This window comes from Alligator sinensis, unplaced genomic scaffold (genome assembly GCF_000455745.1).
Source record: "Alligator sinensis unplaced genomic scaffold, ASM45574v1 scaffold100_1, whole genome shotgun sequence".
NCBI classification, from domain to species: Eukaryota; Metazoa; Chordata; order Crocodylia; family Alligatoridae; genus Alligator; species Alligator sinensis.
In genome coordinates this window covers 818,215-833,202 of record NW_005842193.1, presented here as the reverse complement: position 1 = coordinate 833,202, position 14,988 = coordinate 818,215, and the positions used below count along the sequence as shown (strand labels likewise).

At 41.0% G+C, this 14,988-nt stretch overlaps 1 protein-coding gene across 3 annotated transcripts in view; it reads left to right on the top strand.

Annotated features, from left to right (window-relative positions):
- The window catches only part of PRKAR2B (protein kinase cAMP-dependent type II regulatory subunit beta), a 162,306-nt gene extending 147,324 nt beyond the window's left edge, over positions 1-14,982 (top strand). For all 3 annotated transcript variants that reach the window (XM_025207380.1, XM_014521221.2, XM_025207381.1), the window contains 6 exons: positions 4,621-4,774; positions 7,561-7,662; positions 8,214-8,288; positions 10,266-10,331; positions 10,512-10,650; positions 13,681-14,982. In XM_025207380.1, the coding sequence (XP_025063165.1) occupies positions 4,621-4,774; positions 7,561-7,662; positions 8,214-8,288; positions 10,266-10,331; positions 10,512-10,650; positions 13,681-13,814 (670 nt within the window). In that variant the 3' untranslated portion in view covers positions 13,815-14,982. The remainder of the gene's footprint in view (positions 1-4,620; positions 4,775-7,560; positions 7,663-8,213; positions 8,289-10,265; positions 10,332-10,511; positions 10,651-13,680) is intronic.
- Positions 14,983-14,988: the final 6 nt, after the last annotated feature.

The following is a 14,988-nucleotide window of genomic DNA, read 5'->3' as shown; positions in this document are numbered from 1 at the left end:
TATATTGAACACTGAACATATTAATGGCTTAGGCTCAGAGAGGGTGCTGATGTCACGCTTTCTCAGGGCAAAAACTGTAGGTAACTAATTTTGATGGAAAAAACCCTTTATATTGGACACACATAAAGTACTGTATTTTATTGCACAAAACACACCTCAGAACAAGATACACACCTTGCTTTTGAAAAGGCAGAATGAAGGGGAAAAAATTTCCTTGTAGTAGATGAGTAGCAGCAGCTGTGGAGCTGAGCCTGTGCATTATATTGCTCCTTGTGGGTCATGTGCAGTTACCTTTACTTTTGCCCAGCAAAAGCATAAGGGGCAGAAACTGCCGTTATTGTACTTCTTTTCTTATAATGCACACTTCAGTTTCCAGCAGCTGTTTTTTGAAAGAAAGATGCATGTTGTATGTGAAAAAATACAGTATATTTTTGTAATATTATATTAAACTTTACATTAACTCAATTATATACTACCTCCATTGTGAATATTGCAACTGTACCTTGCACTATACCCAATTAAGACTTTAAGAAATGCTTCAATTTTCAAAGCTATTACATTTTAAATTGATTTACTGGTAGAAGTATAACATTGAGAAATAATTTCTTTATGTGGATTTTATGCATTTATACATATTGGTTAAAATAAAACTTGAGTTCATCTTTATTTTTAATACCATATTTACTCAAATACAAGATGAGTCCTTTCCCCCAGTCAGCATGGAGAAAAAAGCTCCTCATCTTATATATGCATACAAGGACCCTCACTACATACATTGTCTGTCTTTGAACCACTACCAAAGGCAGTATGTGCTCAGCAATGCAAACTAAATAAGAAGTTTAAATACAGCCACACTGAACGTGACTATAAAATGCAGTGCCCATATTGTGAAAGCATGCTGATGGGAACCTACCACAAGGATCGGTCAGTGTACCCCATCTGAATAATATATATGGTAGTGTCCATTGAGTGCAGTCCTCCTCAATACTGACTCTTTCAAGTCAATGTAGTGAGCCATTACATTGCAAATATTTTGACTTCCTCTTCACCCCCATAGCTGAGCTGCATCTTTCATTCTCATTTCCAATGATTCCTGTCTCTTCACCAGCCTTAAATGTCTGTCAGACATCACCAAATTGGAACCCAAACAATTTGCCCAGATTCTGTCTGTTGGCCCCTCTCTCAGCCTGTCACATATGATTATATTGGACACACAGACACACATCAGGTGAAGCCAGACCAGGTTGCCCTGTGCCTCATCTGAATATAAATTTTTGGAGGATCCCAAGAGTCAAGACAAGAACACCAGGTTCCAGTCATGACTGGAGGATAATTAGCACATGGATCCTCTGCGAGGGATATCTGGAGAATACACACATATTGAGCAGTGCTGAGCCATGGATTTTCTTGCTTGAAATCAGAGAATCATAGAAAATTAGGGTTGGAGGGGACCTCAGGACATCATTTAGTCCAACCCATGCTCAAAGCAGGACCATCCCCAACTAGATCATTTCAGCCAAGGCTTTGTCTAGCCTGGTCTTAAAAACCTCCAAGGACGGAGATTGCACCACCTCTCTGGGTAACTTGTTCCAGTGCTTTATTACCCTTCTAGTAAGAAAATTGTTCCTAATATCTGTCCTAAACTTCCCTTGCTGCAACTTGAGCCCATCACTCCTTGTTCCGTCATCTGCCACCACTGAGAACAGTCCAGCTCCATCCTCTTTCAAGCCTCCCTTCAGGTAGTTGAAAGCTGCTATTAAATCCCCTCTGTCTTCTCTTCTCTAGACTAAATAAGCCCAGTTCCCTCAGCCTCTCCTTAGAAGTCATGTGCCCCAGCCCCCTCACCATTTTTGTTGTCCTCTGCTGGACTCTGCAGTTTGTCCACATCCTTTCTGTAGCAGGGGGCCCAAAACTGAACACAGTACTGCAGATGTGGCCTCATGATTGCTGAATAGAGGGGAATAATCACTTCCCTTGACCTGCTGGCAACACTCCTATCAATGCAGTCCAGTATGCCGTAAGCCTCCTTAGCAACAAGGGCACACTGCTGGTTCATATTCAGCTTATTGTCCACTGTAACCCCCATGTCCTTTTCCGCAGAGCTGCTGCCCAACCAGTCAGCCCCCAGCCTATATTGGTGCATGGGACAGTTCCATAACAATTTCTATAACTAAATCTCTATCTGCTTTCCTAATGTCAAATGGGATGTTGGAAAAAACATCTTTTTCCTATCTCCTGCAATGTACAGTACCTGCTATGTCTGTATTAAAGGTAGATTAGGGCTGAACAAAGGTCAAATCTATCAAAAGCTTGCCTTCACCCTACCAACATTTTTGAGGACAAGGTCCTTCCTAGCTGATCCATGAATAGATTCTGATTTTTTACTTTTTCCATCCAAGATTCCAGTCTTCCTTTTCCATCCCAGACTCACGAATTCTACTCTATCTTTCTCTTCTCACTTCCTTGTATCAATATGACCCTGACTAGATGCTTTCCATTGGCTTCTCTCCACATATTTTTTGATTTCCCCCACTCAAACAGCCCATTCTAATTATCTCAGGGGTGGCCAATTACTTCAGCTGGTGGACCACTTAATGAGTTTTGGTGAGCTATCAAGGGCCACACATGTACAATATTTCAAAATGGATATAAGTGCAGGACTTCATACTTGTCCTTGTTGAACCTCATGAGATTTCTTTTGGCCAAATCCTCCAATTTGTGTAAGTCACTCTGAATCCTAGCTTTACCCTCCAGCATATCTACTACTCCCCTCAGCTTGGTATCATCTGCAAACTTGCTGTGGGTGTTCTCTATGCCATCTTCCAGGTCATTGATGAAGATACTGAACAAAACTGGACCCAGGACCAACCCCTGGGGCACTCCACTTGATACCAGCTGCCAACTAGGCATTGAGCCATTGACTACTACCCTCTTAGCCCAGTGCTCCAGCCGGCTTTCTATCCAGCTTACAGTCCATTCATCCAGCCCATACTTCCTTAGCTTGCCTGCGAGAATGCTGTGGGAGACCGTATCAAAAGCCTTGCTATAATCAAGGTACACTACATCCACTGGTCTCCACATCCACAGAGCCAGTCATCTCATCATAGAAGGCAATCAGGTTTCATAGATTTCATAGACGTTAGGGCTGGAAGGGACTTCAAAGATCATCAAGTCCAGCCCCCTGCCTCAGGGGCAGGAAGTCAGCTAGGGTCAAAGGACCCCAGCAAGATAAGCATCCAAATGTTTCTTGAACAAGTCCAGAGTAGGTGCCTGCACCACCTCTGGAGGGAGTCTATTCCAGGTCTTGGGGGCTCGGACAGTAAAGAAAGTTTTTGGTTGGCCAGGCATGACTTGCCTTTGGTGAATCCATGCTGACTTTTCCTGATCCCCATGACTGAGGTGAGGCTGACTGGTCTATAGTTTCCTGGAGCCTCCTTTTTCCTTTTCTTAAAAATGGGCACTATGTTTTCCCTTTTCCAGTCATCTGGGACCTCTCCCGGTTGCCGTGATTTTTCAAAGATGATGGCCAGTTGTTCTACAGTCACATCAGCCAGCTCGCTCAGCACCTTTGGGTGCATCCCGTCTGGCCCCATGGACTTGTACATGTCCAGCTTTTCTAAATAGTCCCTAACCTGTTCTTTCACTACTGTTGGCTGCTTATCTCCTCCCCAAACTGTGCCGTCTGGTGCAGTAATCTGGGAGCTGACCTTGTCTGTGAAGGCTGAGGTGAAAAAGGGCATTGAGTACTTCAGCCTTTTCTGCATCCTCTATCACTAAATGCTGTGGACTCTTCTGGGTCCCAGCCCAGTGAATTATATGGTGAATCATGAGCCTTTTGGCTTTTAACTAATATAATCCATAGTTTGTATTATAAGTAGATGCCAAAATGCTACTTAAAAGTGTATTTATGGAATACCTGTGGTAAAATTTGCAGCAGCTTCAAAGAAGTTAAAATGTATCAATTCTGGATGAACTAAGTCTAGGGGTACTATATGCAAATTACTACAGCTGTGCTTATTTTAAGATCAGTTATTTCAAATTTGCTTCTCTCTTCCATGTGGTTAGGGAGAGCAGGGTCTGACAGTAAGGAAAGGGAGAAAGAGTTGCAGGGGGCAGAGGACATAGAGGTTACCTGACTCCCCAGATTTATTTTCCTTGCTGCAGCAGTGGGAGGGGGGATAAGTTCAAGACAAATCTCCAATAATTAGATTCTCTACCTGGAAAATTATATCAAATATATAAAGTTTCCACATATAGAATCTAATTATTGGGGGGGGGGGGGTCATTTTATAATCTGGGTCATTTTATATTCAAGAAAACACAGAAATTTTCATTTCAATTAGAGCTGTAAATACAATTCTGAACATCAGTTTTTCAGGAAGAACTACCACTCCACCACTAAGAATTGATAATCATTTTGCTTAAAAATATTGACTATTTTAGGGTGTACACAAATGAGTGATGTCTCTGCAAGCTGTTCTCTACCAGTAAAACAAACAAAACCATATTTCCAGAACATTATCTTTGGTGGACTACATAGAGAATAAATTAAAACAAGGTAGTACTGAGTTACTGAATGGCAAGAAGCATACTTACTGTATTTGTGTATTTTGTTAACAGAGGGACATACGATATTTATGTAAAATGTGATGGTGTTGGGAGATGTGTTGGTACCTATGATAACCGTGGAAGCTTTGGTGAGTTGGCTTTAATGTACAATACACCCAGAGCAGCTACGATAATAGCTACCTCTCCTGGTGCTGTATGGGGTCTGGTAAGTGACATACTTGTTTTTACTATTTTTTTATTAAAATGGTTTTATATTTACATAAAATGCCTTAAAACTTGTATGGCAGACAAGTATAGCAGCATTGATTGAAAAAACAGTATAATGTATTGTTTTAAAACGTACTGAGAAAGTCTGGAAAAATACTGTCTGCTCAGGCACTGAATATAACAGCTAAGCAAACCTAAGCATCAGAAGGGTAATTGTAATTTTCTGTAAGAACACCAAGAAAAGTAATACTGGAACCTTCCTAAGTATCTTCTAAGAGTTAGCTATCATTTTTCCAATTGCAGTTTTTCTGGCAATTATTTTACCATGTATTTCTAGATATCACTAAACATGAATGCCTTGGCTACAGTAAAAAACAGTGGTAGCGAACACCAAGTGCTGTTGAGAGGCGTAAAAATTAGCTCTTACTCTCTGTTGTGATCCTAATCTTCGCAGAAAGGTATATAACTCCATCAGTATTCCATATGACCAGTGGCTACGGAAAAAACTCTCCCAGCATTTAACCGAGCAGGCTTGTGGTTAGGGTACTTGCCCAGGCTGTGAAGATTCAGATCTAGGCCCCTTCATACAAAGGATGTTTCAACTTCCCAACAGAATGGCTGACCTGCTGGGTCTTGGGCTATGCAGAGCTAAGAGCATTCCTCCCCCAGGCTGTTGAATCTTCTGCACCTGGCTCAGAAAACATAAACAGCACTGGAGGTAAGTGTCAGGAAGCAGAAGCCATGGCCCCAAACTTTCAAGAGCAGGGCCCAGTTCACTGAGCCACAGAGCCTACAGGCCAGACTCCCTCTAGCCTGCTGTTCTTTCAGTTCCCACATATCTCCCCCCCACTCTTGGCTGCACAATGAACCAGCTTCAAGAGAAGGGTTGAGGGATGCTTTTAGCCCTGCCTAACCCATTGACAGCTGTTTAGGACACTTTGCTGGGAAGTTGGAGATGCAGGTTCAAACCCCATCTAGGTCAGGGAGGTACTTCTTGAGCAAATGCTGTTACCAGTAGGACAAAAGTCTGATGCCTTCCTTCTCCATTTTTCTGTGACTTACATAGAGTTACATACCTTCCCAGCCTGAATAAAATCTAAAATCTGTTAAAGTAGCCCCAAATATTGTTTATATGGCTAACTGTAGCCACATAAGTACTACTTAACTAGGGTGACCATGTGGAGCAATGTGAAATCCGGGACACTGCCCCCTCCCCACTGCCTGCCCCCCAGTGCTCAAGTCAGCAGCGCTGCTGCAGGCAGAGGTGAGGGCAGGGCAGTGTGGTGCAGCTCTGGTGTTATCACTCAAGCTGCTAAGGAAGTTAATGTCTTGTTAATGATCTATTGTTCCTCACTGCACAGGTGTTAACAATCATCTCCCCTTTTTAATGGCCATTCCACTAATCAAGTTAACTTATTTTAGGGCAATTTTGCCTTCTACTAGGGATTCCTATTACACAGTTTGTGCTGCTCTGCTTCCCCACCCCGCAACCAGGATGCTCATTGTAATTTTCTTCAGCCGGCCGGAACCAGCCTTTGAAATCCAGGACTGTCCTGAAAAATGGTGGCAGGGGCACTTTAACTAAAGCTCATCAAACAAGCTTTAGTTAAAGTGCCTCCACTGCCATTTTTCAGCCTGGGGACGCTGATACACATGACACTGGAGTCTACTGCAGCGCAGTAATTACCACACTCCGGCAGACTTGATTAATTGAGCCTGCTCTGATGTGATGTGATTACAGCATGTTGGAGCAAACTCGCTACACATATATAGGCGCCCTGAGGATGCAGACAGAAGTGACAATTTTTGCCCAGTCTGGCCACAGAAAGCAATTTATAGCTGTGACCAAACACAAGTGCACAGCTACAAACAGCTTCAAAAATGGACAGTTGGGTGAAAATCTGACTGCTCATTGCATGAATTATCAGATAAAGATGTTTCAAAATGTAGCTTCTTCTGTAACTTGTCTGCTGAGCTTCCAGCCTGTCCCTGTTTTCAGAATGGGAGAGGAGGAAAGGGTACAGGGAGAGTTCAGTCTGGGGTTTTTCAGTCCCCCCTAAAGGGTGGGGTGGGTATATTGGAGCACCCCCCCTGGGGTGAAGGAGCTCCAATTCACCCACCCCACCCTTCAGCACCGGCTGGGGAGCCCCAAGCATGAGTTCCTTTGGCTGCCTTTCCCCTTCCTGTTCTGAAACCAGCAAGCGCTGGCAGAGAGCCCTAGCTGTTGCTATGGGAATCTGGCTGCAGGCTCCCACCCCATAGCTAGATTCCCCTTCTTCCTGGAACCAGCAGTGAACTTCTGTTTGTTCTGGGGTAACCTTGTAACTCAGAATGCTTTGCAGAAATCGTTTTGAGTTAGCTGGGAGCTGCATTTCTGCCTGTACCCTACAGCTCAACCAGCAGCAGGTGTGCCAGGAAGAAGGGGCAGAGGGTGATTATAAGTATGTTTGATGTTTGAAAGCCTGCCCAAAGACCCTTCCAAGGGAAGGTAAATTCTTAAAAAGGGAATGCAAACGAAAACAAAATTGGGAAGTCACCTGACTTCAAAGATTTCTTATCCAAAAATCAGTATCTGAAATTGTATGATTTCAAATGTTTCAAATGACCCTTTCTAAAAGGAAACTGTTCTTCCGATGCATCTTATTGTTTCTGAGGCACGTAAAATTGCCTTCTAATGATTGATCAGATTAAATATGTATTTATCACCTGTCTCTCATAAGCATTTTCCACCCAGAAAACACTTTCCATTAATACAAGGGTTTTTTTTCCTCTTTGTGTTTACAGGACAGGTTAACGTTCCGGAGAATCATTGTAAAAAACAATGCCAAAAAGAGAAGAATGTATGAAAATTTTATTGAGTCATTGCCATTCCTTAAATCTTTAGAAGTAAGTTTTCTTTTGCATTATTTTAGCAAATGTGTCTGAGCTACATTATGAGCTTCTACTTTTTATGGCTGGGGAGGTTAACTTAGAATAAACTTCCTCTAAACTTTTCACACCTATGTTTTGGAGCAGAATCTTCTTTTTTGGATATTTGTAAAACTGACAAAAACATTGCCCATTTTGGATTCTGTGTAAAGCTTAGTCACACGTTGACTGTAGGGGCAGACCCTGAGCTAGTAGACAACAGGGCATTCCAGAAACAGGGGATCTACCAATGCATATCAACTTGGAGAATGGCTGTACTTGGTAGTATCAGAAGTTTTGGAGCATGAAGACTTTTAATCCAAAAATAGAAGTTCAGTTACCTCACCTGTAAACCAGAAATGTATTATCAGTTATCAGAGGCCTCTTTATCTGTGTTTTGGTAATAATCATAACAAATAGTTAAAGACATAAAATACTGTGTATATAGTCACAGGAACAGGTATTAGACTAGCTACATATTATATTTGTAATATTAGCAGAATATTTCTAATACTGCCTTTTTTATAAAGGTATCAGAACGCTTAAAAGTGGTGGATGTTATAGGCACCAAAGTATACAGTGATGGAGAACAAATCATCGCTCAGGTATAGTAGTTCCCTGTTTGATTTAGTTTTTTGGTCTGTACAACTAAAATTAACTTAAATGCATGGATTTATTATAAATTGTATGTTAAGTTAGTCTGAGTGGCACAAAGGCTATAAACTTGTTGGAAGACTATATAATGTTAAAAATAAATTATAACAATGATTTAAATTTCAATTAATATTTTACTGCGAAATGATTTTGGTGCAAATATTTGGCAAGCTATTTTCGGTTCATTTTCTAGTGGCTTTTCTGTTATTTTGATACTTTTATACTGTGTGTATCTACCATGAGCAGTGTGTGTCTCAGATTTGGTAATGTAATTAATCCTGTCTCTGATAGGTACATTGTTAGATTGTAGGGTTGTGCAAAGCTTTGGTCGGTGATTTGATTTGGAGAAAATTCAGCCCGATTCGGCAGCCAAATCTCCGAATCCAAATCGAATCAGGAACCCCATTAATCTCTCTGAATCAAACCGGAAGCCTCCAGTTAGGAGAGGTTCGATGATTCGGCCATAGACACGGCTTTATATGGTTTTTCTACATACCTTGAGGTACCAGGCGCGGCTCATGAATGCTGAGATGGGAGTGCAGGGGGTCCCCCATGCACTCATCAGCGGACCCAGAAGTGGACCAGAAGTACTTCCGGTCCACTTTCAGGTATGCCGCGGAGCATGCGGAGGACCCCACCCCCACCCCCTGGCTTGGCGACTGGTGCCTCCTGGGTCTGGGGGGGGCACATAGGGTCCCCTCCATGGCTGATCACCGAGCCAGGAGGATGGGGGGGGGTGTCCCCCACACACTTGGCAGCAGACCCAGAAGTGGACTAGAAGTACTTCTGGGTCTGCCCTGAGCGTGCGGGCCCCCCTCCCTCCCATGGGATGCTCTATCTGCCCCACCATTTCAGCATTCACAAGCTGCGTCTGGTACCTCAAGGTACATAGAAAAAACATAGAAAGCTGTGCCTATGGCCGAATAGCTGATTCTTCGAATCGGAATAGAATTTTCAGATTTGATCAAATCAAATCGGGACAGTGATGCAAATCAGCAAACTGAATCACTGTCCCCCAAGTCGGGCCAAATCCAAATTGAATACTGCCCGCTTTGCACACCCCTATTAGATTGTACAATGCTGTAAGTGATGTATGCTAGTTATAGGATGCCTCACCAATGTCTGATAGGCACATTCTTGCTGTTTTTAGCAGTTACTTTTTCATCTGCTCTACTTTAAGAAACATCATTTGTCAGTCAGAATAGAACGAAGTAAACTAGTCTTTCTTTGGTATATTTAGAGAATGTAAATGCTGTAGAGCAGAAGAGACTGTTAATTACACTAACAGGCACAGAGATTTACTTGTCATTCAGTACTGGTTTATATATGCACGTCCTTAGAACTGTGTGAAAATAATTGCATCGATTTAGGCCTCAGGCAATGCAGACTCAGACTCTTCTTCAATTTCTGCTTTTACCCCTTCTGTGCATGGTGATATTCTTGATAATATTCCATTATATTCTTTTCAAGAACAAAATAGCATGGGAAATGGGATAGATCTTTGTAGTTAACTACTTGTAGGCACTGACTCAACTGTTCTCCTATCATCCACTGGGTCAGTTAGCAGCAGCTTGTTTGTTTAAAGAACTGAAGCCATTATCTTTATGCAGATCCCATAGCTGTGTTTTCCTGTGCCTGAGATGGAGCTTTACTTGTGGTTTGTTCATGGTGTAGCAGGACTGGGATCTACATGAAGCATCTCAGGGCCTTTCCTTTAAAGAAAGCTTGTTACTCATTTTTGTATGGACAGTTTAACCATGTTGTGTCCTAATTACAGGCTTCTCAGGAGAAGGTGTTGATATATTTTGCATTGGGTACCAAAAAGTATCATGAGCTACTGACTGCAAACATGTTTTGTATTTCTTACTATTACAACAAAACGAAAAAACAATACCAATGTTTTCATTATCTGCTTTTCTATTTAACAGGGAGACATGGCTGATTGTTTTTTCATTGTAGAATCAGGAGAAGTGAGAATTACAATGAAAAGGAAGGTAAGAGATGCTTAAAGTGGCTTGAATTAAATTTTTAGAAATACTGAAGTTATTAGTACATTTTAAATGTCAAACAGCAGTTGTCTGTAGTTACCAAATCCAGTTTTTTTACTTCTTTGTAAAACTCAATATTCAGCAACTTTCCCTTTTTTCCTATTTTTCTCTAATCTGACCTTTCAGAGCAAACAGGATGCAGAAGAGAATGGGGCAGTTGAAATAGCCCGGTGCTTTAGAGGACAGTATTTTGGAGAACTTGCTCTTGTAACTAACAAACCTCGAGCAGCTTCAGCATTCGCCCTTGGAACTGTCAAGTGCTTAGGTATTAATCCAGTGATATTTTTATTTGCTATGGTTAATATAAAAGGCATTATAACTTAGGAAATGCTGTTTGTTCTGTACTGTCTTCCTTAATATAAAAATCATACTTCAGTCACTCTGGCATTCTCTTGAAGTTGTTGGATTCTTAGAACATACTGTATCTATTAGGGTAAATTGCTGTCTACACTACAAGCATTTTTGTAAGTAACAACTGGTGGTAATCACAGGTTCCCAATTGGTCCATCTTTGGACAGAGGTGAAAATGGCTTTATTCTATTGTAGACAGACATAGCAATCACTTGTAGCACTCTTATTTAAATCTGAAATTTACAGACAAATAAAAAATTGTCCTTGCCCAACCGTTTAACTAGCACCTAAGAAACCAGTGCTCCCTGATGTAACTGACCTTTCATGGTACCAACTCAGCTAATCTTTCCATTTCTGACTAATGCAGTTACTCACATACCACATGCAAACTTCTCTGTATAATCAGCCTCCAAAATTGGGGCACATATCTAAAGTGGGGAAGCTGATTTTTCTTCACTGGAATGGAAGCATGCACCCACTCTGTTCTGATGGCTGTCATTTCTCTGTGGCCCAGCAAGCAGAAGGGGCAGGGTCTACACTTGATCTGGGCCAAGAGGCCGAGATGTTAATCCTCTCATAGCCACTAAGAATTTGCAGTAGCTATTGACTGAGCACTGGCTTGTACCTGTAGAAGCAGTTGAGCTGGCTCAGGGCAAGTGAGCTGCTGCATGCAGTCTGTAGTATCCTGATGAGGCTTGTGGTGTAGAAACACTTTATTATTTACAGGAAGTTTTATTTAGAAAGAACTATTTATAGTAAAGAGGTAATACTCTTGCCACTGCCCTTGTGAGGGGCTGAGCTTTGTTGCTGTCCTGTCACATCAAGAAGTTCCTGCTGCCTCATAGATAGTCTCCTGGGATGCCAAACTTCTGGAAACTCTATGTTCATGACCAGGTGTTCATTTCTAGTTAGAAATTTCTAAGCAATACCATCACTAGAAATATTTCTGGGAGAGGAAGCAGTACAGGCATTCAACCGGCAGCCACCCCCTCTCTGCTGTTCCTTGTGTTTTCCTGAGACTTGGATGATCCCAGTCTGAGGAAGGCGTGGGGAGCAGGGCTATTCCACTCCCATTTCTGGGGTGGGGAATGAAGTGGCAGGGAAAGGCTCCCTGGGCTTCCCCAGACTGGGGACACCCGGTCCTATAGGTCAGTCCAGGAGGGGAGTGGAGCAGTGGAGCAAAGTCTGTAGCTGGTTCCCCAGGCCAGGCAGTCCTGTGTCTGGGGAGCACAAGGAATATTGACCTACTGCCTCAAGAAGAGGTTCTCCAGCCAGGTGGGCAGAACACATGGCATTTAAAGCCCACGGGGCCAGGTGGCTGCTGCACCCCTCATCCCAGCTCAACCTGGAGAGAAGGGGAGAGTGGGGCAGAGCCCCCGCCTGTTCCCCAAACTGGCCGGTTCCTGGTCTGGGGAAGAGTCAGGAAGCCATGCCCTGCTGCTCCGCTCCCTTCCCAAATCAGACAGAGAGGAATGTACAAGCGTTCACTCTTCTGAGAGAGTTTTCTCACAAGGGAGATTTTCCAGGTTGGCACCTGGAAAATCCCTCTCCCAGAAGTAACATATTTCCTCTAGGAGAAAAAGGTGATGAGGAGAAAGAAGTGCTGTTATAATACTGTACAATGTGGACATTTCTCAATTGGTGTAAGAACATCCTAAGCCAGATGAAGTTAATCATTATAACACTCTTCTCACAAAGCTTCAGGGATTTCTTTTAGTCCCTTTAAAATCACACCTTTAAACAAAATGGTGCAACTTTTATGTGCAGATCAAGCTGTTAAAAATTTTTAATGAATCCATTTCCTAATAGAGATTCTACATTAGGGAAGTAGAAGTGTTTATCATCGTGTAATTAAATGGATTTTATTATATATCTGAATGATTGATTATTGCTAATCCATTACACGATGGATACAGTTCTGATTGTAAAATCATAGGGACATGGACATTTTGCTTTATCTGTCTGTAAAGCACTATGCAAACTTATTTCTGTTACTTACACAATATCATATCAGTTACAAAATTAACACTTAAAATTAGTGCCTGGTACTGCAGCTGTGAATGACAGATTTTTATTGTTAGTACAAAGCAGTATTTGAAGCAAAGGCACTCAGATATGTTTTAGTTCCAGCAACTTTTAAAAAAGAGAAAAGAAGGAATGACAATAAATACAACAGAAAAAGTTTTAATTAGAAAGCTGCACAAATTACTGGCTAAAGTAGCAACAACTTTGGCATATTCTGTTTTATTTAGTGAATTGTTCTGTTTGGTGTGGCGTTTGTTTTAGATTTTACATTTAACTAAAAGAGCAGGTATAACTATTGTGATACATAAATTGCTCAAGTAAAGGACACGATCTTAAGGAACCATGCATTTATAGCAAAACTTATGCTTTATAGACTTGTAGGGAGACCTAGGTGATGAAAATGCTGAGTTTTTCTGGATATATACTTATTAGTTTATATGGTCAAAAATACGTTTTTAGTACTAACTAAGCACAATTTTCACAGTTAGCTCTATAATGATTGGAAGGTAAAGCTTCTTAAACCAAAAAAGAAATGGAATAATGCTTTGTGGGGTTTTTTGTTTTTTTTAATTCTCCAGAATAACTCGTTAGTTAAGCCCACATGGTTAACTATCTTCTAAAGCAGCCTGCAATTCCATGATCCTGCAAAGGCTTATGCACTGATTTCAGTAGAACTATTTCTAATGCTGAAATAAAGCATATGCGTGAGCCTTTGCAAGATTGGGGCTGAGGTGCTGCTTAGGACCAAATATTACGAGAAAAGTCACTTCTACTCTATGCTGACACACTATGGGCATCACTAATTGTTCCCATTACAATGTAAAATTCTGCACAGTTAATTTTATAAACTCAAAAATTCATTTCTGCAGCTGATGGCCACATTATATTCTTTTTCTCTTTCTCTCCCCTTTTATCTTAGTTATGGATGTGCAGGCATTTGAAAGGCTTTTGGGACCTTGTATGGAAATTATGAAAAGAAACATTGCAAACTATGAGGAGCAGCTAGTTGCTCTTTTTGGAACAAACATGGACATTGCTGATCCCAGTGCATGAACTGAAGTGTGGACCAACAAGATCTGATATGAGAAAATAGCACAGTAGTGGTTAGTCCACTGATAAAGTCTCTCTTCCTGTAGATGCCAGGCATTTTCTGTAACTTTAGGGTTGGGAATATTTTTTGTTTTGTTTTGTCACTTTACAATAGACAGATTGGTAAGCAAAATAGGGATTTATTAACCTCCGAGCCTGATTTTCAGGATGACTTAGCACTAGCAGTTCAATTTGAATTGAGAGGAGCTGTAGCAGTACAGCACCTTGGAAAATCAGGTCCTTTATACACAGATTTAAGAAATCCACATGTGGTGAATTTATTAAACCAGCTTTTCATCTATTGAATGGTTAAGATTTTTTTGGAAGACTGTTGGTTTGAGTGTGATATGTTGAAAGTATTAGTGCACACAAAACGTTCATAAGTATTCATAATATAGAAGATACACAGTGGATGTTCATGTCTGCCTATTAAAACTGTCATGATACTATACTGTATTTATGACAGATGTATAGAAAAGGAATACCACAAACCTCCTTATACAATAAAGCATGACAGTACATTTTATGTAAAGTTCATGACCTGTCTGATTTTAACATTTTTTTGATTTGTTAAAAGTCCTCTTTTTTAATATGCCACATTTCAGTAAGCCTGTTAGGAAGGTATTGTAATATCTTATGCAATTTAGAGGACTTGTATATTTTTGCAATAAATTGCATTTTTTATTTGCCACACACACACACACACACACACACACACACACACACACACACTTTTGAGGAAGCTCATAAGTTAATTGTGATGTGAGTATATTCTTCAAAGCAAAAGCAAAAAGATTTTGCCTAGGCATAGGTAGTTCTCACTCTCTACTTAATCATGCATACATAACAAACATCGGTTTCCTTCCAATTTCTTGTTTTATATTTTATGCATTTTGTCTTTCCCCCATGTGTTTTGTACTCTAGTCTTGATTTACCTTTTGGGACCTCACTTTTATTTTTCTCCATCAAATCTTTCCCCTGTTTCAAATCAAGTGATTTCTGCACATCTCTCTTCTTAGATTTAGACATAGTAGGTATGACAGATAAAATGAATTGATGTTGAAAGCTATGCTAAACTAAGCACGCTCTTGGAAATCCTTACTAGCAAATACAAAAAAGAATTTGAATCTGAAAGATC